This window comes from Protomyctophum bolini (genome assembly GCF_963924005.1).
Source record: "Protomyctophum bolini genome assembly, chromosome: 18".
In the NCBI taxonomy this organism is placed as follows: Eukaryota; Metazoa; Chordata; class Actinopteri; order Myctophiformes; family Myctophidae; genus Protomyctophum; species Protomyctophum bolini.
Window position 1 is genome coordinate 35,830,413 of NC_137879.1, and position 24,841 is coordinate 35,855,253.

A 24,841-nucleotide genomic window follows, 5' to 3' on the forward strand; every position below is an offset into this window, starting at 1 on the left:
AGACGGAAGAGACAGGTCAGAGGTTATAGGTGTAAATGGCGACAGACACAAACAAACAATGGAGAGCAAGAAACAGAAAATCGATAGTGAGAAGCGAAAACTAAAAGAAGAGAAAGAAAGAAACAGAAATGCGGTAGTGAGAAGCGAAATCTAAAAAAAGAGAAAGACAAAAAAAATAGCAAAACTTCCAAAAATAATTGGTTTCTTTCAAAAGAAAGACGATAAAAAGGTTGATGGGGCCAATGGGCCGCGGTGGGACAAGAAGAAGAGGCACCACCACCACCACCACGAACGGTTGGGGCTTGTTGTAGCTCAGGCCAGGTGCAGTTGGCAGAAGCTGGGGAGGCAGGAGAGCCGAACGCGGCCGCAGTGACTGCTTAGCACCAGCAGCAGCGGACCACGCAACCACGATGGAGGTGGAGAACTTGGAGTGGACATGGTCATGGTCATGGAGACTAACGGAGGGGATGGAGGAGGAACAAGCTGCGATGGAGGAAGCGAAAGAGCATGCTGCTGGAGATGACGAGGAGCAGGGCAACTTGGACAAGGACGTGCCGCCGGAGCGAGTTACAAACGCCGAAAATCCAGGAAGGTTCACCTATATTTAGCCGCAATTTGCAACTCTAGATTTTTTTACAATTGGCTGAATCTAGAGTTGCAATAACCTCCATCGACTTCCTATGCATGGTTTTGGTTTTGCATTGGTTTGTGACCTCCTGGTCTTAAATTACGTTAAACTCACCAACATTGCAGCTGTAGTCCAAGCTTGAATTATCCTCTTTCGATCTGGTGTCGCTTGTTTATCATAAAAGTCCCCGTAAAAAAAGTTATGAACTACTTTCTGTCCAAAATATTCCACAACTATTATTCCGAGCCGCCATCTTGGATTTTTTCAACGTGCCATAAAACAAGACGTGAGGGGGAGCGCTTGTTTAATAGTGTCCCTCCCTCCCTAGGGTGTCGGCCTCTTCTTTGGGTGTCTTACCTGCGCAGGTAAGATTCTATTAAACAAGCGCTCCCCCTCACGTCTTGTTTTATGGCACGTTGAAAAAATCCAAGATGGCGGATCTAGAGTTGCAAATTGCGGCTAACCTATATTAAGGTAAGCAGAGCGCAGAGGCAGAGCCTCTTTATTTAATTAAATAATTGCTGTCTAATTTTCGTGGTGCGCCGTCACCATATTTTTATAGCTCAACTTCACCTATTTTTGTTCTCCTCTTAGCCCCGCAAGCAGAACCCGAATGTAGTAAAGTTTCTGACACTTTGTTTACTTTACCCATTGGGTCCTGCTCCACGCTGGGCTGACGCCAGTTACGCACACACAAATACAATGTAAACACGCCATGAGAAACGAATCTGCGCGCTTTTACCATGTTTATTCATGTCTTGACATACGAATGTGCGAACTATAAGTACCTTACATACCATACCGACACATCTCCTGTGTCGCGGAAGCCGTTAAGTATTTTGAATCCATGATTGATTAAAAATGTCGCTTCTTCCTACCTTGTTTATTGACACCTCATTGTACCGCCTATCTGGCTAGCTAGTGGTGCTACAGCTATGACGGAGCAGATCAGAGGCAGGGACGTAGCCCGCAAAGCCAACCGCACATCGGGAGGCGGTACAATAAACGGTAAATAAACAAGAAGAAATCAAAGCGACATTTTTAATCAAACATGGATTAAAAATACTTAACGGCTTCCGCGACACAGGAGATTTTATCAGAGGTATGTAAGGTACTTATAGTTCGCACATCCGTAATCAAACACAATAAAAAGCGCGGTAATAGCGCGCCGATCGAAGAAAGGTTGAGTTGGTTTATATCCGCGTTCCAACAACCGCATTGGAAAATCTTAGCATGACCAGGGACCCTACGTAAAGCGGCAAACAAATTTCATAAAAGCTTTATGTAGGGTTCCGAGAGGGGCTATTCTCCTCTCTACCTAGAGAGCGCTGTCCAAGCCAAGGTGCTAATTCAAGTGGCCTGCCCTGCTGCCTGTGCAGGGTGGTCTTCAAACTAAGCTTTTCATATGTGGACTATGGAGATAATGGAGTCTAATATGGACATTGTTGTGTTGGAAATGGAATGTAACAATGTTGCTATACATTTTACATGGAGGACTTGAGCATAATTAATTGTGCATGGGCGCATACAGCGCGCTGCTGCGCAACTAACTACCGGTATATCAATTCTGCCCATCAGCTCATTTATTGTGGTCAAAAGAGCTTTGAGAAACAAAATGAATAGTTTAAAATAAAATGCCAGTGTTTTACAGTACTTGATTTTTTTTTTTTTACTTTATTAAGCATTTCTAGCTTGCCGCTTTTTAGTTTTCCGTGCTGCGCAACATGGCTTTATAGATTGATTGATTGATTGATAGCGCATTGTTTTGGCTGTTTCTTTTCATAATTGGCTAAACAGAAAAGAGACAGAATTTGATATATAATGCCAATTGCCACAGCTTGAATCTATTCATTTTAGAGTAGTGTTTGGTCTGATACAAAACCGTTGTTTTAAACATAGCTAATTTGTTTCTATAGCGGCTTGGTGGGGGTGGGGGGGGGGGGGGGGGGGTGAGGGGGGCACTCAGTCTAGACCAGACAGGGGCCTGTTGCTGCGTAGTGACGCCACTGCAGAGTACAATGTCTTTGAGAGAGCTGTGCAATGCTCTGAACAAGCCAATGAACCAATTGACCAATGAGGTCTCTCAATTAATAGCTCTTTGGAGAATCACCAGCCCAGGTGATGTGGCTCAGCTAAAATTACATGCTGCAGAGCACAGAATGTTCTGGAGAGAACAGGAGAGAGAAGCCTGTTGAGCAGACAGTTTGACAAATGGAGGAAAGACAAGATTTGATGAATGTGAATAGATTGTTTTCATTTAAAGATAGTTTTGATTGATCCAGTCTCTTTTTGAGAGAAGATAGTGATGGATATAAAAATATAATCCATCTTTTAATGACGATAGCTTTGAAAGGACTGTATAATTAAGAAAACATTGTAAATATCTACAACTTCAATAGCTCAGCAGGGAGACCAATTAAATACCGTGCTGTATTTACCTTAAAATGAGTGAATAGCCCTTTAAATGACCATCACTGTACCAAAAATAGAAACATACCTTAAAGGAAGACTGACACGCCCCTCGGGAGCTAATAACTGCTATCAAACAATGCTATCATGATTCTGACGTCAGAGTGGCGAAAGCTTTCCCCAACGACTTCTATGCGGGCTCGCCGGGCTTGGTGGCCGTGGTAGCATAGCAACTTATGCTACTATTTTGGTGTCACATTTAGCTTGAATACTGGGTGAAAGTCTCATTAAAAAAATTATTTTTTCGCAACATTGTTCAGGTGAACTGTGTGTTTATGCTTGTTCATTGTAATAATCAATATCGCTATGATTATTTTATTTATCGCCGCGTCGCTCCGCATGACAACATAGTCTAGCCCGTCTCAGATGCAGGCTGCACACACACGGGGGGACGGACGGACGGACGGACGGACGGACGGACGTATAGTCTCTGGTCAGGTCCCCGCATTGAACTGGGCATGTGTGTACGCACACACACACACACAGACACACACACACACACAACTTTTAGCCGTGGCTATAGTGCATGACAGCGGGGAAGAGATTCCGTGCCATTGCATGTGTGTGTGTGTACACACATGCCCAGTCCCCCGTAGAGGCTCATGATCTCGTCCGCAAGACTATGCCTCGGCATAGCGATATTTATTATTACAATGAATACAAACATAAACACACTATAGTTCACTTGAACAATGTTGTGGTAACTAACTACGGTATTACAGAGTGAGAGCGAGGGTGTACATGTCAGCCTGCGGCTGAGAGGGGAAAAGAACAGTAGTCGCGCTGCTCTCACAGCGGCCAGACAACAGCAGACCGTCCGTAGTCGCGACTGTCGCGCTGCGGGGCTGAGAGGTCTCAGAGCGGGCAGACAGGGGTGTTGGCGACCGGGGGAACATGGGACTCCAGTCCAAAATTTGCGCTTGTGCTGCAGTTCCCCTAAAAAACCCCACGCCAACCTCAATTGCATTCAAACTAAGCATTTCTGGCGAAAAAATATTTTTTTTCAATTACATTTATAGCCAATATGACGCTAAATGTACCGTCAAAAACGCTAGCCTGACCTATAGCCACTTGTTGCTAGCGCCGTAGCCCCGTTTCAAACTGTTTCAAACTGTTTTCAGTCAGACCACGTGATGTGCTGTACCACCCATATTAATTTCGGGGCATGTCAGCGGACCTTTAAAAATGATTTGGAGGCAGATGAAATAGAGATCGGAGAGAGTTTAAGGTTTAACCATTATTTTAGTAGGTATAAAGCAAATTTACATAGAGAATGTGCTACATGGTTCAGATAATAGTATTTACATCAATATAATTTAGAATAATCAATTGTTGATTCCAAAAGAACCCGAAGCTGAACTGAACTTCCGAACTGAACTCCCGACCTGAACTCCCCTTCACAGTATTTGTTCCAGGCTAAATACTGCAGATCACGTCAGATTTGTTGATATAAAGTTCATTGGCTGTAGATGTTTCATGTCCGCCATGTCAGATGACAAGACCAGTGTTGGCGCTCTTTCATTAGTGCAACGCCTAGACGCAGAGTTCATCTTCCTTGGTTCAGTCAAGCCTGGAGAGCGCCTAGGCAGGCGTTGCCAGGCAACCTGTAGATAACTTTCCCTGCACTGTGAACTTTCGGCAGAGAAAGAACGCTCCCTGACTCAGTGAGCAGCTATCTCCCTAGACCAAGGTCATATGCATGTAGACTCAAACCATAATAGACACTTCATTATTGCACGTTTGTGGCTGGTGGCAGACAACATGGAGACTGAATAAGGAGTCAACAAGATATTAAATGGGACAGATGAAAACATATTTTGGCCATAAACCTGAATGACATGACATTTAGGATGATTAGGAACAACGCTGTATAAACAGGCAGTAGGCCAAGAGTAAAAGGATGATTTAAGGTGACAATATCAATGATCCGGCCTGGGTCATAGTTCAGGAAAAGGAGAATATGGGACATTGACCACTGGACATTAGTTTGTAAACAGATAAGACCCATTTTATCTATCAGATAGTGCTGATCCTTTTGAGAAGTTTGATCCTGGAACCTGTTAATTGTGTGAACTTTGTGAACACTGACTTGGTGAGTTGAACTGTAGCCTACTGTGTTTGTGACTGAATGCAGCAGCATGTTACTGACTAACTTTCATGGTTTTGATTTAATTGTATATCCAGCTAATTGTAAATGTACTGTTAGTAGTTGAACTAAGATGAAGACAATGTTTTATTTTTGTTTTCTAAACTGTGATCCTAATTTGTGATTATATGACCTGTTTTATAAACGGGTCAGGTCTTTTGCTTTGATTGGATTGATTCGAGTGATATTGGCATATCACTCTGGCGAGCTACCCAAGATTCCCCGGATCAAGATCCTCAACACAGCTGTCCCCTTAAACAGATAAGAGATTGAGCCTTTGGTAGTGTGGTGTGGTACCACTGCAGCACACAGTGAAACCCTCAGTGTGCTAGCCATTTGTAGTGCACCTCCACTGCATACACATTGCACACACCTACCTAGCCCCACAAGTCAGAACCCAATGGTACTGAAGTTTTTGAGACCCAGACCATGGGGTCCTATTCCACCACTAACCTGCTACCTGGTACGCAAACATAAATAAACAAATACCTTCTGAAAAGTCGTTTCTGTGGCGTTTGAGGGCTTCTGGTCGTTTGAGTGATTCTGAGAACTAGAACGGACACCGCTGCGAATTTTCCTGTGCCGCGGAAGCCGTTAAGTATTTTTAATCTGTGTTTGACCGATTTGGAAGCTTTGATTCATCTCTTCCTTCCTTGTTTATTGACACCACATTGTACCGCCTATCTGGCTAGCTAGTGGCTATAGCTATGACAGAGCAGATCAGAGGCAGGAACGTAGCCACGCACAAGCCAACCCCGCAGCGGGAGGCGGTACAATAGTATGTCAATAAACAAGGCAGGAAGAGAGGAATCAAAGCGACCAAATCGGTCAAACGCAGATTAAAAATACTTAACGGCTTCCACATAACGGCACAGGAAAATTCGCAGCGATGGTAAACTATAGTTCTCAGACGCCGCAGAAACGACGTTTCCGAAGGTATTTATGTCTGCGTTCTATCATTTTCATACGAAAACACATCAACGAACAGGGACCCCATGGTTCGGTTCGGTTCGGCACGATAGATCGAGCTGCCCCAGGGGGTTCCGAGAGGGGTTAACACCTACCATACCTGGATGGACATACAGTGAACTTTACAGTCACAATACACTGAACATACTGTACTTACACTCAGACGGACTCTCAGTGAACTCTTCAGTTACACACATTTCTACTCATTATCACTGTCCCACACAGTGGGAAGTTCATTGGACTATAATACGTACCTTAAAGGAGATTTATGGTTATTATGTTTATGTGAATTGGAATGTGAATGTGATTATTTGATGTTGTATATATGTTTAAGTGAAATTGATTATGCTTTTACTTTGAATACTTTAAAGGTGAAACAAGAAGGTAATTTGATAAATAACAAAGTATTTTGATTTCATAAAAATACATTTCATTGGTTAAAAACGAATACTTACCGTGAACCTAAAAGAAGAATAATACCTTAAAAACAACTTAGTTACTTACTTAAATAGATTTAAAACCTGAAAAGGAAACTGAAATAGATAGTGAATAAATAGGACTAAAATAGAGACTAAAATTGAATAAAAAGTATTTGCCTGGTTTCCTGTGGGATCATAGGGTTAATATAGGAGGTACTTATCTGGTCTCTCTCAACTGTCTAAGTACAGTTGTTTTGTTTTGTTGTTTTGTAAGAGAATTATCATTGTGTATCTGCCATTCTATTTTTATTTTGTGTCAATACAAGCCATCGGGCTATTACTAAACCTTATCCATTGTCTGTCGTCTAAACTCCTTGCTTACTGCTCTTCCCAACCTAGTAACTAGTCCTATACCCTGATAATAACTAAGGGGTTACACTTTCATGAAACTGAATCAAGCCTCAACATCAATCACTCCGAGACCATGGGCTACTCGACTTGGTATGCTAAGTCGAGTAGCTGTGTGTCATCCAACATTTACCACATTTAAATGTTAGTAGTAAGCCTACTAGTGCAAAAAATAAAACCATGTATTTTTATACAAATGGAAGTGTACACTACACTTGCTTTTACCTCCTTTATGATGAGTTCCTGTTTTTGGGCTGGCTATATATAAGTCTATATTTGTATGTCTCTAAATGTTATGATGAATTGAACAAGTTGGACGCTCTTGTAAACAAGTATAATGCTTTATTGGTCGTCCACTCACAGTTGTACATTTTTTTTGCTCACACACTGAAATGATCCGTTTGGCACATCACTACAGTAGGCCTACTGACTCCACAGTAGCTATGAACAGCCGCCTAATTTCTAATAATAACTTTATTTATATAGCACCTTTCTAGGCATGAGCCACAACGTGCTGCACAGGAATAATAACCAGAAGATTCACAATAGAAAATAGAAAAACAAATACGTAACATGATCTATCATAGTAAACAAAAAATACCCAAACATTAAGCAAATCAAGATAACACAAGATCAGTAAAAGGCAGGGAAAAACAAAAACGTATTTATAGGAATGCTTTTGGAAACAAATGCGGGTTTTTAATAGGGATTTAAAGCGTCTAAGGGTGTCAGTGAGGCGAATTGGTTCTGGAAGCTCATTCCAGAGCTTTGGTGCTCGGATGGCGACGGCCCGATCACCCTTTGTAACATAGTTCGCAGTACGAATTTTTAGGACCCCTTGCCTGCTGACCATCAGGCTGCGAGGAGGGTCGTGAGGAGGCAGGAGCTCCTCGATATAACTAGGGGCAAGACCTCTTTGAGCCTTAAAGAAGAGTAAAATAAATTTAAAATCAATTCTATAGTACCTGAAGCCAGTGAAACGACATCAAGACAGGGGTGATATGATCACGCTTTTTGATGTTGGTTAAAAGCCTATAGCGGCTGCATTTTGCATTGATTGCAAACGGTAGCGTGATTTCTGGGTTAAACCCGAGTAGAGAGCGTTACAGTAATCGAGACGGGACGTGATGAATGCGTGAATGACCTTTTCTAAATCGGCGCTAGACAGGAAGGACTTGATTTTTGAAATGTTTCTAAGTTAGAAAAAACAGGTTTGAACCACAAGTTGTGCATTAAAATGAAGGTTTGAGTCCATTAGAACACCTCGGTTCTTTTATTTTGTCAAATAGGTTTTTATTGAGAACATGTAGTAAATTAAACATTGTGATATGAATTACATTTCACTTTTATAGAAAACAAAAAATTAAAAGGACAAAAAAGAGAAAGAAAACCCTCAACTCTCCCACCCATACTGCTCAGTGACACTGCATACTATAGAATGAAATAGTAATAATAATTTGAAAAGAAAATGGCTTACAGTCAACCATATCAGTGGTATCCTGTGTCTATTAATTGTTTCTAATGGACAAGGGGCAGCCAAACCTTATCAAATTGTCTCTCCCTGTTCCGCAGGAAATACCTTATTCTCTCAAGATGAAGTGTACTAGTCATTTCATTTAGCCAATGCTTAAATGCAGGAGCCTCCTCCTTTTTCCAGTGCGTAAAAATTAGTTTTTTTGCTGTAATCAGACCATATGAGAAGAGTTGTTTCTGTGCTCTCGTCAACATAGGCATGGAGTCTGACATACCCAGAATAATTAGTACAGGATCGGGGTCAATATGAATACTCAAAATATCAGAGAGCGTCTCAAATATCTTAATCCAATATCTTTGTATCCGAGGGCAAAGGGCGAAGCTGTGAAGATTTGCATCTATTGATTACATTTGTCACAGTGTGAAGAAATATCCGGGAATATGTTCATGTAATTTTAATTTGGAATAATGGAGTCTATGCAATGACTTGAAACTGGATATGGCAATGTCTGAAAATTGACGGAAGGACGGACGGAGTGCAAAACATACGCTCTCCCCATGCCTTCGGCCTGGTGGAGACAACAATCAGCAGGTAGAAAATGACAAAAAATAAAACTCAGGACAATCCATTTCATGAAGGGGACATATCCTAAAGATATGAAAAAACGATGTTGCGATTTGTTCTAAAAGGGGTATCTAAAAAACGAAGCCTCTTTTTGAGGGTTTGTTCTTGCACTAATACTGCCCCCACCCTGGTGCCGTCTACATTCCGGCTGTCAATCGTCTCGGCTGACTCTTGATACCAATCTTTCCTGTTCTGTAAGCAGATGTGACTTAGCCTGATTATCAGACCGTAGCTTGATGCAGTCCACTCAGAGAGTGGGGCGGGGTCTTTGGGCTGGATTCCAGGCTAGAGGTGACTTATATGCATTGGAATGTGTTGTTCTGCAGGCTATTTCTAGCTAGCTGCTGCCATACCTGAATTTATGTCCATGGTTTTCACTTGAACTCTATTGGGAGTGTAGAATGAAACCAAATGGACCTGTGTTGCAGCCCCGAAACCCATCAACGGGTGCATGCTTTTGGTTAGACATACCATTGGTCCGATATCTCAAACCCTCACCCTAAACCTATATTACCTCCCACGGGTCAGGACACCTAAACCTAACCTTAACCCTCACCAACCTTAATCCGGTCGTTTTAACGCACCCCTCACCAACCTTAATCTGGTCATTTTAACGCACGCCTCACCAACCTTCATCTGGTGGGACCAATGCTATATGTCTAACCAAAGTATGCCTCCCCGTGCTTTTAGTTCTTGCAGACATTCCTGTTTTACCAGTTTCTCACCTGCTGAGGTGACAGGGCCAATTATGTGGCCTTTAGTCATCTACGACGTACTGTGTGTGTGTGTGTGTGTGTGTTTAGAATCTGCGTGCACGCGCTCACACACACCACGCGCACTGTTTTGTACAATACATGCATGTATGCGTACGCATAGCTGGTTACGCAAACCCATACATAAGCTTGGATTTCAGAGAGCTAGAGAGAGAGACAAGGAGGCAGAGATCAAGATCCGGCACTGCGGGACAGCACTGCTGGTGTGAGGTTCAGCTTGGTAGGATGACTAGCACTGCTGGAGTTTTAACAAGACTACGTTGTCTGGATTAGGTGCTGGGCTGACTGAGGTGAGGAACGGTCTAATTTGTTGTATGTTATAGAGTGTAAACCTACAGGATCGACAGCCATAATATATGCATTGAATTTTTCTGTATAGCAATAAATTCTGTTTTCCAAATTCCAGTAAAAAAGCTATTATTGAGTCCACTTTCCTCTCTGTCCTGGACTGCGGGGACATTATTTATAGGTCTGCTGCCCCTTCACGTTTAAAGCGGCTAGACACTGTCTACCACTCTGCCTTGCGGTGGACTATACTGGAGATAGTTATGGTACCCGCCACTGTGCACTTTATGAGAACTCAGGTTTATCCTCTCTGACAGAGAGGCGAGATAAGCATTGGCAGTTGGCACCTATTTTTATTCCATGTTGGAATTGAACAATAGCACGTATCAGACCCGCTCTAGTGATTTTTTAAAGTTTCCTCAGGTTCAGACAGAGTTGGGCAAGACAGATTTTTATGGCCCAACCTCGTGGAACGAACTTCAAAATTCCTTAAAACTTTAAGCTCCCTGCCATCCTTCGGTCAGTTCAAAGGAATGCTCCAGAACATTTTTCGCCGTGATTGCTCCCGCTTCAATTGATTTATTTTACTGGTTGTTCTGCATTTAAGTTCCTTTGTAATTGTATCCAGATTTATAATGTTGTTCTTGATGTATTGTTTTGACTGTATTTGTGAATTGTAACCTCGGCTACATTGAAAATGAGGGCTTGCCCTCAACTGTATTTCCGAGAATAAATAAAGGTGATGATTATGATGATGAGAGCCGACTGTCCAGGACAACACCACGGTTATTTGCTGTTATAAAGCGTAGTTGTTTATTTGGGCTTGTTTCTAAAGTGTAGTTGTTTATTTGGGCTTGTTTCTAAAGTGTAGTTGTTTATTTGATATTGTTTCTAAAGTGTAGTTGTTTATTTGATATTGTTTCTAAAGTGTAGTTGTTTATTTGATATTGTTTCTAAAGTGTAGTTGTTTGTTTGAAACAAAAAAGGCACGTTTAAAGACCAGAGGTGACCGAGCTTTTGCGTGCGTGCGACAGGCAGGCAGGCAGGCAGGCAGACATGGCATCTCTTTAGAGTTATTATTAAACTCTTCAACAAACACCACTATGCCACGCCTCTTTCTCCACTGTGCCACGCCCCTTTATCCACTGTGCCATGCCCTCTCTCCACTGCACCACGCCCCTTTATCCACTGTGCCACGCCCCTTTATCCATGCGCCACGCCCCTTTCTCCTTACTCCAAGGTTTCTATATACGTTATTTTTATTGGTTAAATGTTTGGAATGTATCGACACACCTGACCGCCGTTCTAAACCAATCAGAATCTCACCTGAATCTCTTCCTGTTTTGGTCATGTGACTCCACATCACTAGATGGCACTAGAGACGTCTTCTTAGACTCAACGACAACAACAACAACAACACAGGTAAGACTTGAAATGTACATTTTTATGATTCATGTATGTCAGTGGTTCCCAAAGTGGGGTCTGGGGACCCCCATGGGTCTTTGAGGGAGTTCCAGGGGGTCCCCATGCAGCTAAATGATAGTTTGGAACCATATGGACCCTTTTGGGTCTAACTCTGAGAGTGTACAAGTGGAATCCATCTGTACACTCTCAGAGTTAAATTTAGATTGATTTTACAATATTTTACTGGTCCCAGAGATATAAAGGCCATTAAATGGGGGCCCGCGGGCTAATTTGTGTAAATTTGGGGGTCCTTGACATGAAAATGTTTGAGAACCACTGATGCATGTTATTAACAATACACCGCACCCTGGCATCTATGCATGACTGTCAAGATTTAGAAGACATTTGTAGAATTACAAATGTCTTCGAAATCTTGACAGTTTTCTAAAATACCTCATGTTTCTGTGTCCGTCGTTCTCAAACATTTTCATGTCAAGGACCCCCAGAATTATTATGTAATTGGCCGCCGACCTCCATCTGAAAATATGTTGTTCCAGATTTGCAGATCTGCGCCATCTTGGAAGTAGCTAGAAGTAGCTAGATGTAGCCAAAACACCCCTGAGGGATCGACAACAACGGGAGCTATGATTACTTCTAACGCGACTATAGCGACGGGACCGCGGTGGGCCGTCAAAAACACGTTTTAAGATTTGTCCTCCCATCCCCTAAAATGGAGGAGGACCACTTTGGATGACGTCCCAACCAGGGGGTGCAGTCAGACAGATATTTTGTGAAGCCACTAAGGAAATCGGGACTTCCTGAAAGTTCATATAATGGCCTGTGAGTGGCGCTGTCATTGGGCCCAAAAAACCCCATATCTCCATAGAGGTCCATGTATTTGGGCCCAACTTCACCTAGACTGTATTACCTTAATAAACATGGTCATGAATACTTTCTGCTTCCAGTCACTATACTAGTTTAAAGTCTCATTTCTCATGTCATAATATTCTTTTTGGAAAATTATGGTCCCATTTATTTAAAAAATGACCATAAAGTTGATGTTCTGAGGGGCGTGGCTGCCGTTACAGTCTATGATCGGGGGCCACCCTCCGTTCGAGTAAAAATAAAAACCAACGAAGAAGAAGGGGTGAAGTCCCGCCTCGTTGTCTGGGCCAGCCAATGGCCGCAGCTGGGCCCAAACGGATCTAGAAAGATGGCGATTTACAATTCAAGGACTGACGGGCTTCATTTTACGTCCATATCAGACCCGGAGAACGCTTTGTCCATATTTTTTTTTACAGTCTATGGTCCCAACAGGACATGACATGGATCGAATGTTGCTCAATAGACGCTCCCAGCCTGTGGAGCGGTGCGCTCCGTTATGGTATCAATAAAGACGGAACTTTTGATTAATTAGTCGTCCTGGGCGACGAGCGGGATTATTTGATAGGACGGAGACCTCCGTCTTGGCCGCTCGGAGTGTTTAACAAAATAACTGTTGTTGTTGTTTTTGTTGTTATTGTTGTTGTCAACAGAAGCAGCAGCCCAGGAAGAATAACCATGGGGAACGTTGTGACATCCCCGCGGAGAGTCTTGACACATGTGAGTATGACACGTCACGTGACACGATGTACTATGTATGACCAAAGATGGTTTATGTATGAAGATGGGCCCCCCCCTGGCAACAACACTGTTTCCACACTCAGTGTAGTAGGTGGCGGTAATGCACCATTTAGGTTTGCCAATATGAACCCTGATAGAAGAAGATGCATTATGAATACATAAATACATATTTGTACAGTATTTGAACAAAAATGAAAACAAAATGAAAACAAATAAACAAGGCCATTTTACATGCAAATGGCCCTCCTCCTCATTGGCAAATGAAAAGGTGTACTTTTGAAATAGGCCTTTCAGTTCATGTCGAAGTCCTCCAACCATAATGTATATGTATGTATTGTATTTATATACAATATAAATTCATGATTTGGATCTATCTTATTAAAAAGGCTCTCCCTAATAGAGTTGTAGAATGGCATTTCATTTTCAATTTCCTTTAGATCACACATCTATCCTCCTCAACCGTGCCTACATATCTGCCTGTCTCAATATGCAGACAAAGTACCAGCTCTAATTTGGATCGTTTCTAATCGTTTTAAATATGTCCATTCATTTCACATTATAATATTCACATATTCACATATTCTCATCTTAAATATGGGGTCAGTGCCCCCTATGTGTTGTCCGTGAAATTGCAGATGGACAGAGAGAGACTTCCGGACTCATCTCAAATCTCGGGAGAGTTTGTTGCTGGGATAAAGAAATGTCATTAACAAAGTAGATTTTCTCCTGATTTGTCTCGCTAAAAGAAGCCACTTTACTATGAATATCTTGTAAATATTGTGTGCCTTGTGATGATTGGGTCCAGTATTTAGTTCAGTGACCATGGAGTTAAGGAATGGTTCAGAAGCTGTGTTCACTTCACGTTCATTCTCCCAATGAATAGACTCTTGCTAATGATGTTACCACCCACCTCACGCAGATACGGGAAGTAAAGCAAGTCTATTTGCATACAAACAAATTGATTATATAGATTATATGAAAACAAACATAACAATGATATGATGAATATCAATATGTTGTGATAATTGCTGAAAATATATTGTGATATAATATTTTGCCATATTGCCCGCCCCTACCTCATATCACTTTATTAAAGAAAAATCACACCCGTGTGAAGTGAGGGGCGCTGTTATCATCATACATCATCAGGAATCATCTCATACTGGCCAATCAGAATGCCTGTTGCCTGGGATTGGTTAGCTCGATTTGCTCGTTGCATATGACGTAAACTTTCCCTTCAATGTCAATGGCATTTAATGTTTGGATGTTTAATTTACGTCATACTTAGCGGAATTCTGACATAATTTCTCTGTTCATTGTGAGACATGTGGAGACAGCTTTAAGCTGTATATAGGAGGGGCTAGCGTCCCACAAAAACACATTATTTGATAACTTTTCATCGTGCCCCTAAAATAATTTGTGTGCTACTAGATTTTTCAACTTGGTAGCAAACGTGCTACTTGGAAAATGCAAATTATTATATTTTTGAGGGGCTCTCCAGCGGCCCTCCTACAGTATACACAGGTTTAATGTTTGCTTTTAGTTCAATGTTTGTTTTAAAAATGCCATTGACAATGAAGGGAAAATGTACGTCTTCTTGTCCCCAACACAAACATGAAATGCCATTAACAATAAAGATAATTTAATGTTTGTTTTGTCACCGCTTGTTTTACATCACCATTACATCACCTATAATCAACATGAGTTAGACTTTAATGTCATTAGAGCCCCTCACTTCACACGGGAGTGATTTTTATATCAAAAGTATATATTTGCTCATGCATATTACATTAACCCATTCTGACCTGAGATCAGATTAAAAAAATGTCTATTACATCCTGACAGTTTCATTATTAACCCATTCTGACCTGAGATCAGATTCTAAAAATGTCTTTGATTTAAAAAAATAGCAGACCTACAAGCTCGTAGCGCGCCACTCGGTGGCGCGCTATGAGCTTGTAGATCTGCTATTTTTCAATAGCTAAAGCATAACGTAATGCTAACACCAAAACGGGTTCCCGGTCAGAATGGGTTAATCTTGATTGAATTCCCCTGTTTGATTCCCATTGCTGCAGTTACTTCTGATTACAGAAATACTCTGTTTTTTTATCTCATTAAGGTGACATACAGACAATGTATTAATCGTTTTAAACTTACACGCTAATCGATAACAATATGTATCTGAAAATATTATAATTAAGCCACGTAGTAGCAGACGTGCTGAGCTATTGCCGTCTGCCTCAGTCTGTCACTTACATACAAACGGGCTCACCTGATGCGGGATGCGACGATCTGATTGGTTCAGAAACACACAGCCCACTTGAAACTCCAAAATAAAATCCCGTCTTTAACATCTTCTGACTTGTTCCAGGAGCCAACCATGGTTGAACACATCTTTAACATCTTCTGACTTGTTCCAGGAGCCAACCATGGATCCCCTGGTTGAACGCATCTTTAACATCTTCTGACTTGTTCCAGGAGCCAACCATGGATCCCCTGGTTGAACGCATCTTGAGAACTCTGGACAAACTGGAGGACTTTGAGTTCCTGATGTTCAAGTTCCATCTGCGGCAGCCTGACATCCTCGGAGGCCTCGAGCCAATCCCAAGGAGACCTCTGAAGAGGACGACTCGGAGGGCCATCGCTCGTCTGATGGTGCAGAGATACTCCTGCAATGAAGCTCAGCTGATGACGGTGAAGGTCCTGAAGATCATCCACAGGAATGATCTGGTGGAGAGGTTTCCACACATCTACGAAGGTATAGGTGAAGAGAGTGTGCATATAGGGTACCGTTAAAACTAAGCTATTTGAAGTCGGTGTGTGTGTGGGTTGTGGACAACCATTATTTACTTTGCTAACACACATTTAATTTATTTCATATCAGGATCATTATTGACATCTTTGATATTATTGATATAATTACAGGATGTCCCGATCCGATCCTGATACCACAATTTCTGTGTTAGCCGATACCGATACCGAATACAGATACCAGTGTTGTGATCTCATATTTTGTGTCGACCCCTTCCTTACCCCTGTGTCGGATCGGTGGTTAGACTGGCATATTTGCAGATACCGATATGACAAATAACCCATTCTGAACGGGAACCCATTTTGGTGTCGGCATCATGTTATGCTTTAGCTATTGAAAAATAGCAGATCTACAAGCTCATAGCGCGCCACCGAGTGGCGCGCTACGAGCTTGTAGGTCTGCTATTTTTGAAAAATCGAAGAACGACTGACATTTTTAGAATCTGATCTCAGGTCAGAATGGGTTAATCAGACCAGTGTGTGTCCGGTGGAAACCTTGTATGAATCTGATCTCAGGTCAGAATGGGATAAGGACCGATACAGTATCGGGACATCTCTAATTACGGGTATCACTGGGTTTCTTAAAAGAGTGTGTTGTCTTTTGTCACTCAGAAATAGTTTCGTCAGACGACCAGCGTGAAGCAACAGCTGCTGAACTACCAACGTCAACAACGACAACGACGGGAGTTTCTATAACCGAAGGTGAGCTGAACAGCCTGACACTGATTACTGCTGACACTGAGGGCGCTTTCACACCGGACATGTTTGGTTCGTTTAAAACGAACCATGGTCCGCTTACCCCTTTGGTTCGGTTGGTGTGAACATGCATCCGAACTCTGGTGCGGATCAAAGAAACGAACCATGGTCCGCTAAAAAAGGCCGGACTCGGTTCGCTTCCAAACGAACCACGGTGCGGTTCGTTACTGGTGTGAATGCATTCGGACTTTATAGAGGACCAAATACAGTATGATAGCCAAAATAGCTGTCGGGCTTCGGCAGTTGTGAGGCTGCATTAATAATTAGTTATAAAAGCATGTATTTTTTACGGGGATCACTATTGATATGACAGCTGACAGTCTGATTTTATTTTAATAGTAGACGCATGTCGAGGCGCAGCGCAAATGTAATGGCAGCGTACGAGGTTCACATGCGCAAAAATAACAGATGTATAATTATCGACACGGAATGGTGTACGGTATATGGTACACGTGGATGTAAGCTTGTAGATCTGTTTATTTTAAGCATGCGCAGCCGTCACGCAAAGTTATGACAAAGCATGCGATGCATGAGTCTTCATGCGAGAGTTTCTCTTTCAACTCGTGTCCCCTACTTTTTTCTGTCTGTCTGTGTTTGTGTGTGTGCGTGTGTGTGTGTGTGTGTGTGTGTGTGTGTGTGTGTGGGGGGGGGGCGCACATGAGGGGGAGAGAACCATATATTTATATGGGAGAGACGCAGAGACAGAGAATTTGAAATATTTAAAATCATCCATGTCGCGCACGGCCGCACGTATAGAGAAAAAGCCAATGTTAAATAAGCTATACACAGGTGGTTCCAAATGATTAATTGATTACATCACTATAGCAAAAGACGTAAAACTAGGTCAACTCAATTAGCTGCAGCGGAGCTTTTCTGACTTGAAGCTCAATAACCTACTAACTGACCACCTTCAAGTTTAAACCATAAGATGACATGGAAATGCCTGCCGATTTGATGCGCAGAAATAACATATCTAATCAGGTCAAGGTGCACACATGGAAGAAAAGTCATTTTTATCGGGGATACCTTGTTGTTGTAGGCTATACGTCTCCGTGAATTGTATGCATCAGCAGCAAGCACATTATTGTTCAAACACCTGCTACTCTGTTCACCTGTTGCTCTTATTTGGCTAATAAAATAATTAAGAATGAATGCAATAGCAAGTTGTTGCTGTCATGTTGCTGTTCTCTTCTCTCTCTGTGTGACTGAAGGTTGCCCCAAAAATTGTAGACAGTGATTTCCCCTCATGTTCTTTTTCCCTCACTATTTGGTTCGCTTAACATGTCCACGTGTCATTTGTTTACATATTTGGTACGCTTTACAAAGTCCAGTGTGAACACCAAACGGACCAAAATCAAAATGCTAATATTTGGTCCTTGGTCCTTGATCCGGACCTTCTAAGCGAACTTTGGGTGTGAAAGCACCCTCAGCTGATAAACTGATTCAGCTGTCTGCTGTGTTTGTGTTATGTGTGTTGTGCTATTGGGCTTCAAGTTCTTATACAAGTCTGTTGTCTTTTCAGGTTCAGACTCAACAGTAGTTGAAACAGTCACTGAAACACAGACGGCGAGTTCAACCTCTACTTTAACCAGGAGACGACTCTCTGAAACTGAAGGTGAGCTGAAACTATGGATGTAGTATAACTCTAAAAGTTGTGCCCGTAGCACTTGCCCTAGCCTCGACGACCTTACAGGCGCAATGGCGCATGCAAAGGCTCAACTTAATGTATAGCATTTTATGTAGATTTATAGCATTTCACGTAGACATGGATATATATTATATAGATATTCCACTGTTACGTTCTTAGCTTACGTATATGATAACAGCTTTTTATGTATGTGATGTATTGCCATGCTTTTGTTCTTGCTAAATCGCTCTGGATTAAGAGTGTCTGTCTGTAAATGGTAAAGTAAAGTGAGCCGACACTATGGACATACTGTACATCAGGGGTTTTCAACATTTCTGGCCCGGGGACCCCCCGCCCCGCCCCCCACTACCAATACAAACTGGCCATTACAATAACCTCAATAAGGGAAAATACATCATAAATAAATACTGAAACCAGATATAATCATTAAGGAAAGTGTATGCTTGCACTATGTGTACTATGTAAAGTCTAAATTTCCATTTTCCAGCCATTCAGTTGCAAAAAGAAATAATAATAACTCCAGAGGTTCACTATAGTTCCACACTCACTCCAGAGGGGCCACAGTGCATATTACTGTGGAATCCTGTGAAGTAACCTTTTTATTGAATTTCAAATGCATTTAGTTATGTTAACTTTTAACATAACTTATGAACTTTTAACATAACTGCATTGGACACAAAAATAAAATAACACCAACTCTGATGAGGCTGTATTGCTTTGTTTTAAAAATATATAAGGTTTTCTTTATTTCCTGAAAAATGTACATTTTTCATTTCCTGAAAAAAATATTTTGGAGTTATGAGGTTTCCTCCCGACAGCAGAGTGTCTAGATATAGGATGTTGAGAAACATGATGCCGACATGGTCTCACCCACAAACAACCCAATGTTCATTCATTCCACGTTGCTTCAGTGCAACAGTTTGTTCATCAGGAGCGGCGAGTCCTGATCCAGAAGGTGACCAATGTGAATTCCATCCTGGACCTGCTGCTCGAGGAGCGCGCCATCACCCAGGAGAGCTACAACAACGTGACGTCTAAGACCACCAACCAGGACAAGATGAGGGAACTCTACACACTCCTGAACTCCAGGAGAATCAAAGGCCTTTTCTACAAGGCTCTAGAGCAATACGAGGAGTGTCTTCTGCATGAGCTGTAAGTATTTCTAATTCAAATTCATCTTTAGGCCAATTAGGTGTAATTACAACATAATGTATACATTTTCAAGAGATGATATTTTTAGTATATATAATTAAACTAACAATTATTTTACATTATCTAATTTTGTATCATTCTCATTTATCCGCTTTTGTATTTCAAATTCTTATAATTTCGATTTGGTAAATAAATGGTGCATTTATATAGCGCCTTTATCCAAGGTGCTTTACATAGATTGTGCATTCCATTCACACACACATTCACACACTTATGGTGGGGGAAACCATGCAAGGCACCAACCTGCACATCAGGGGTTCAGAGTCTTGCTCAAGGACACTTCGACACTAACTCTGGGGGAGCCCACAGGGATCGAACTAGCAACCTTGCGGTTACCATCCAGCAACTCTACCCCTGAGCCACCGCCGCCATATTTTGATAGTTTTAATTATTATTTATTTTTATTTTTATTTTATTTCTTAGCTGGGAAGGAGTTTGTACCAATTTGTTGGTGAAAGGCTTTTGGCAAAACAGTTAATAGGCATTTTAAACTCCCGGCAGCCACCAGAAGTTATTTAGCATACCCAATATAGTAACAGAAAATGACAGAATTGAATATCTCTTCTATCAATTATTTAGGGTTTCAACCATATACACAAACTAATATTGGATTGATTGGGACACCATGCCAAATCATATTCCTTTCCAGCTAAACTAACAATTATTTTACATTATCTAATTGTGTAGACTTCTTGTAAATAAAATAATGCAGATGTTTATATATGTATAACCGAATGTGTTAATTTCGTTACTGATAAATGTTAGTATTTACACCAAACACGAATGTGGATCTGTAGATTTATATATTCTGTGTAACATTATTGCATCTGACGACAGCTGCCCTCAGCCTCCTCTTCCACCACAGCCCAGAGGAGCATCTGCATGCAGCCAAGGTCAGTATATTGACTCTAAATGGAGACATTTCATTTAAAGGTAGAGTAAGGGATATTTTTTGGTTAAAAGAAAGTCTTTTTTTCTTTCTTGTTTTGTTAAAAGGTTAAATAACTATATTGTTATAGTAATCATTGCTATAGTGTGTGTTCAGCAACAGTGTTAATAGCTCTATATTGTGACAATGTGACAGTAATCATTGCTATAGAGTGTGTTAAATATCTGAAGCTTACTGAAGTGATCAGTAAGCTATTTAACACTGTTACTGAACACACACTCTATAGCAATGATTACTGTCACAATATAGAGCTATTTAACACACTGTTACTGAACACACTCTATCTATAGCAATGACTGTCACAATATAGAGCTATTTAACACTGTTACTGAACACACACTAGTCTATAGCAATGATTCCAACTTTTTAATAATTATTTTAACCACAGAAAATCACTTGCCCTACCTACACCAGCATGACTTATTGTGTCACATTAACAATGTGACATTTATTCACATTGTGACATTATTTATTTAATCATATTCATGGAGGAACATCTAATGTGGATCTGGGGGTCATCTATGACATCACTCATCTATATCATGTCAGTCTTCTATCTATCTATGATTGTAATATTAATTATGAAATTTATGTTACAAATGTTTTCCTATAAAACATATGAGAATAACATGCTGTTCATTTTTTAAACCAGGGTTTCTCAACGTTTTTGGCTGGGGACCCCCCAAAATAATTTCGGGAGCCCCCGAGGGGTCGCGACCCCCAGGTTGAGAACCCCTGGTTTAAACAAATCCTGCGGATCTAATTATTTCCCTGTTATTTCCTGTTATGTTAACAAAGATGTGCCTACCTGCACATTTCTCTCAATATCTAAAGGAATTGCTTTGTTCCTTACAGCTGTCCTGGTGGAAACACAAACGGGTTCACATCCTATTACACACTACCAAGATATGCTCCAAACAAACATTAGGGAACCATTCGCGTCTTTACCTGTAGGGGCAGTACCACCGGAGGACATGGAGGATTTTAAAGAATCTTACTCGCGTCTCACCGTCGTACATGTCACACAGATGGAGAGGAAGAATGCAGGCCAGGATGTCCAACTCAGTAAAATCTACAAACACCCTTCTCGACCAAACGAACCCATAAGAACAGTGATGTCCACTGGCGACGCAGGAGTTGGGAAAACCTTTCTCGTACACAAGTTTCTGTCTGACTGGGCAAAGAAAAAAGATCAAGATCCCCATCTCATATTCGTGCTCCCATTCCGCCAGCTCAATGTGCTCAAGGGGCAAGAGTTTAGTTTGGCACAGCTAATCCACAAATGCATCGACGCAACCAAATGCATCCCAGAAGATGCTCTTGATTACATCTTCACTACGATGCAGATGTCAGGAAATACCAACTACGACCAGAGTCCTTTCAAAGTTATGTTTGTCCTGGAAGGTTACGATGAATGCCACTTGAAGCTGGACTTTGAATCTCACCATGATTGCTCTGATGATTTGACCAAGGCTGTCCCTCTGGAAGTTCTACTGGTCAACCTCATCAAAGGGAGCCTGCTTCGCTCTGCTCACCTCTGGATAACCACACGACCTGCAGCAGCCAAACAGATCCCTGGTGGCTTGGTCGACTTGATGACGGAGGTGAGAGGGTTCACTGATGACGCCATGGTGAAGTTCATCCAGAAGAGATGCAGAGATGAGAAGCAGGCTGAGAGAATCATCTCACACATCAAAGCATCGAAGCAACTCCACATCATGTGTGAAACCCCAGTCTACTGTTCGATCATTGTCACTGTTCTGCAGCAAACGTTGCAGATGGATGAGAGAGGAGAGCTCCCCAAGACCCTGGCTGGGATTTACAGCCACTTCCTGTTTGTTCAGACAAAGAGGAAGTGGTTAAGGCATGGTGGGAAACAACAGGAACTCACAAAGACTGATAAAGCAGTTCTCCTGAAGCTGAGCCAGCTGGCGTTTGAACACCTGCAGAAAAGCAACATCATTTTCTACCAAGAAGACCTGGAGAGATGTCAACTAGACATCAAAGAGGGCCCAGTAGACTCAGGAGTGTGCACAGAGATCTTCAAACCAGACAGTAAATTCTTCCAGGAAACCGTCTACTGTTTTGTTCATCTGAGCATCCAGGAGTTTCTGGCTGCAGTTTACCTGTTTGACTGTTTTGCACAGAAGAACATGGAGGTCCTGGATGCATTCCTGAACAATATATATTTCAACTGCAACAGGTCCCTGTCTGACTTCCTGAAGGCTGCTATGCACAAAGCTCTGCAGAGTGAAAATGGCCACCTGGACCTCTTTGTCCGTTTCCTGCATGGTCTCTCACTGGAGGACAACCAGAGACGGTTAGGAGGTCTGCTGGGTCAGACAAAGAACAGTCCAGAGGAGATCCAGAGAGCCATTAACAACCTGAAGGAGATGGATCCCTGCAGTGGCTCTCCTGACAGATGTATCAACATCTTCCAATGCTTGATGGAGATGAAGGCCCTATCAGTAAGCCAGGGGATCCAACAGTACCTGGAGTCAGGAAAGGAACTGTCTGAGACCCAGTGTTCAGCTCTGGTCACAATGCTGCAGATGTCAGAGGAGGTTCTGGAGGAGTTTCAACTGCAGAAATGCAACACATCAGCGGCAGGGCGATGGAGACTGGTCCCAGCTGTGAGATACTGTAAAACAGCCAGGTTAGTAGTCACGTGAATACCAACATGTTAGAGCAGATTTTACACATATACACCATCCATCCATCCATCCATTCATTCATTCATTAATTCATACAAAATAAACACATGCATGTGCATAGAAAACAGACTATACCAAATGAGAAATGGACCGTACCATTAGTGAAGTACAGAGGATGGTCTTTTAAACAGCGAGCTTGGTCATTACGTTTACACGTTACTTAATACATTTAAATGTAAGTTCCACTTCTGTGTTCTTACTGACATCCTGCTAATGTCTGGAGAACTAGATAGAAGATCTTTTAGGTGCCTTTCACAGCTAAAGTTTACTTAAAAGGTCCCGATCAATTAAGCATTTTGCAATAGGTCTTTGTAATGCGAACCAAAATATTTAACAAATGTCATGCGGTCGTACGGACTGTTCATCTGTTAACATTTCCTTCACTTCACTGTTATAGAGTGGAGCACGAGTTGTGATTGTCATTATTTAATGTTTGTATTCCAAACTGAGAACAGTGGAAAGTTACTAGCACATTTAAATTAAATATGTGTTAATCACGGCTGCTATTTGCTTAGTCAGAAAAGTATCCAAACACACACATTTCAGACAGCACCACAGGGAACATGCTTGACAGACAGTGAACCTGGTCTGTTCTGTTTTGATCATCTCTGATTTTACATTTAATCTGTAATTACAGACTTGTTGACTGTGGCCTTGATGTTGGACATATTGAAGTTGTGGCTTCAGCTCTCAGCTCCAATCCGTCCCATTTGAGAGAACTGGACTTGAGTGGAAACAGCTTGATGGATTCCGGACTGGATCTCGTCTGTGCCGCACTGAAGAGCCCAAACTGTTGTCTGGAAATTCTCAGGTCAGATTCATTTACCATTTTTCACTTCTGGTTTATTTCAGGTTTTATCCGTTGCTTAGCAACCTAGAGCCATTCATATGTTGGTGAATGGTGAAGAGCGCCATCTATCATAAACCACTGAAAAGACACAAAACTTTCTACAAGTGGAGTTTGGACTAATATCTAAAAACACAGTGGGGAAAATTATGCTTTTATGAGCCAATGTTTGTTTTAATCTCTCTCTCTCTCGCTCTCTCCCTCCTCATCTCGTTGTATTCTTCATTTAGACTGAAGAACTGCTTCTTGTCAGAGAGATTCTGTGAAGTTCTGGCCTCAGCTCTAACTCACTCCCCCCATCTGAGAGAATTGGACGTGAGTCTCAACATGGTGAATGAGTCAGGAATGAAGATGCTGCTCTCTGCTGGGCTGGAGAATCTCAAGTGAGTAGGCCCTGTTTTCAGGAGAACCCGTTAAACGCTATTTGTGGGTAATGTTTTCATGTTTGCATCGCTACTGTATTTCATATACACAACACACAGCGCTGCCGCTAAAGTTAAACACCTACATTCTAGATTGTTCACAGGTGTGTTTTGGGCGTTACATTAATCAACCACTATGCACAGGAATGCTACAAACATCAAAGTCTTGTAGGGTTATCGGACCAACGGCAGAAGGATCCAATTAATGTCTCTTGTTAACTCCTTTATTACGCGCTAATTGTAGCATTAACCACAGCTCC

The 24,841-nt window shown here is 41.8% G+C and overlaps 1 protein-coding gene across 1 annotated transcript; it reads left to right on the forward strand.

The window, feature by feature from the left end:
• Positions 1 to 410: 410 nt before the first annotated feature.
• LOC308333664 (protein NLRC3-like) lies at positions 411 to 24,546 on the forward strand (the record flags this gene model as incomplete). Its single annotated transcript, XM_080790120.1, has 8 exons — positions 411 to 592; positions 15,643 to 15,980; positions 16,646 to 16,735; positions 19,349 to 19,589; positions 20,487 to 20,542; positions 21,553 to 23,254; positions 23,950 to 24,123; positions 24,390 to 24,546. 8 exons carry the CDS (start codon positions 411 to 413, stop codon positions 24,544 to 24,546), a joined length of 2,940 nt encoding a protein of 979 aa, XP_080646246.1.
• Between the last annotated feature and the right edge of the window lie 295 nt (positions 24,547 to 24,841).